Below are 1,274 nucleotides of genomic sequence, written 5' to 3'. Positions count from 1 at the left end.
ACCAACCTCCTCAAGGAAAATCTGCCTGGAGGGAGGCTAGTGGCACCATCATTAGCTGCTGGGCATGGTCGAGCAGAACATTGTGGCTATCGTGACCCACAGGCAACCCTACGACCTCGACAGCAGGTGATTCAAGCTTCCTCTCCTCCTCCTCCTTCATGGTGTGAAACGTTTGAGCCTTTTGGGGCGAGCCAACACCTGAGGCGAAAAAAGCAGCCCTTCTCCCCATGACTTTCCGGTCTGGAGTCCACCAAATGGCATTCCGATCATTCTTGGCTACATAGGTAGCCTGGTGAAGTGATTTGAGCACCAAGCACAAGACAACGACTCGAGTAAATTGAAGAGGAGTTGCGGCTGTATCTGGAAAATACACCGGGTGTAGAAAAGCAGCCGCTCCCCCTCCTGCGATTTGTACAAATTTCGTCCGTTTGGTACGCCTCCCAACGCAACGGTGAACTTCCTTCAAATTTAGGAGGGGGCGAGATTCCATTTTGATTTTCGATTTTGCGTCATCTTGAGCAGAAAAAAAGAAAAAAAGATGGCTTCGTGTAGCGTGACAACGGCAACGACGGCAAGCATGGCGGCCGGGTTCGGATCCAGTTTGGGCGCGCACCGAAGCGGAGTGCCGACGTGGCGGCGACTCCTGCCAACCTCCTTCCTTCTCGCCTTCATCACTTTCATACAAAGGCACACGCCCCTTCCTCCCCTTGCACACGCGTGCAAAGCTCTTCCTCCTCTTCTTCTTCTTCTTCCTCCTCTTACTCGTATTTGTGCGTGCGCACAACTCAGCTGGTGGAACACGATGATGGCGAAGAACGCGCCCGACATGGCCTGGATGCGATGCGTGGGGATCACCATGGGATTCCCCGTCGAGGGCCTGCCCGTGGACATCTCCTCTCGCCTCACGGCCTTTCACGCCCTCCGCAAGAAGGTGCTTACGACGAAAGTTTTCCCCCCACGATCAGCCTCTAAATTGTGCGCGTGCGGTGTTGCGTGTGCGGTGGTGTGCGCGCGTGCGAAATTGTGCACAGTTGATGAAGATGGCCCTGGCCATGCTGTCGACCGGCCTGAGCGCACTGAGGATCATATTTGCCCCGAAGCTGCTCGTGAAGAGGCTCCTGCTGGTGGCCTCCCTCCAGGTCTTCGCCGCCATCATCGCCAAACTATACAGCATTCTGCACTTCATCTACTACGAACTAGGTGCGCGGCCCTCTGCTCGATGTGTCGTCGTGTGCCGTGTGTTGCGCGTGCGTGCGGCGTGTGGTGTGATGGCG

General features: G+C 55.9%; 2 protein-coding genes across 2 annotated transcripts in view; one reads left to right on the top strand and one right to left on the bottom strand.

The window, feature by feature from the left end:
- Positions 1 to 10: 10 nt before the first annotated feature.
- Positions 11 to 160, bottom strand: ACA1_377560 (uncharacterized protein; the record flags this gene model as incomplete). The annotated part of the gene is made up of 1 exon (XM_004337617.1): positions 11 to 160. The coding sequence occupies one exon, from the start codon at positions 158 to 160 to the stop codon at positions 11 to 13; it is 150 nt and encodes a 49-aa protein (XP_004337665.1).
- A 645-nt stretch (positions 161 to 805) lies between these two features.
- Positions 806 to 1,274, top strand: part of ACA1_377550 (uncharacterized protein) — a gene marked incomplete at both ends in the record, with an annotated part of 532 nt that continues 63 nt past the window's right edge. The window contains 2 exons of the mRNA XM_004337616.1: positions 806 to 931; positions 1,032 to 1,200. Of these exons, the coding sequence (XP_004337664.1) occupies positions 806 to 931; positions 1,032 to 1,200 (295 nt within the window). The remainder of the gene's footprint in view (positions 932 to 1,031; positions 1,201 to 1,274) is intronic.

The sequence above is a fragment of the Acanthamoeba castellanii genome, assembly GCF_000313135.1.
Source record: "Acanthamoeba castellanii str. Neff unplaced genomic scaffold scf7180000084711, whole genome shotgun sequence".
Classification (NCBI taxonomy): Eukaryota; Discosea; order Longamoebia; family Acanthamoebidae; genus Acanthamoeba; species Acanthamoeba castellanii.
This window is presented reverse-complemented; position numbering and strand designations above follow the sequence as displayed.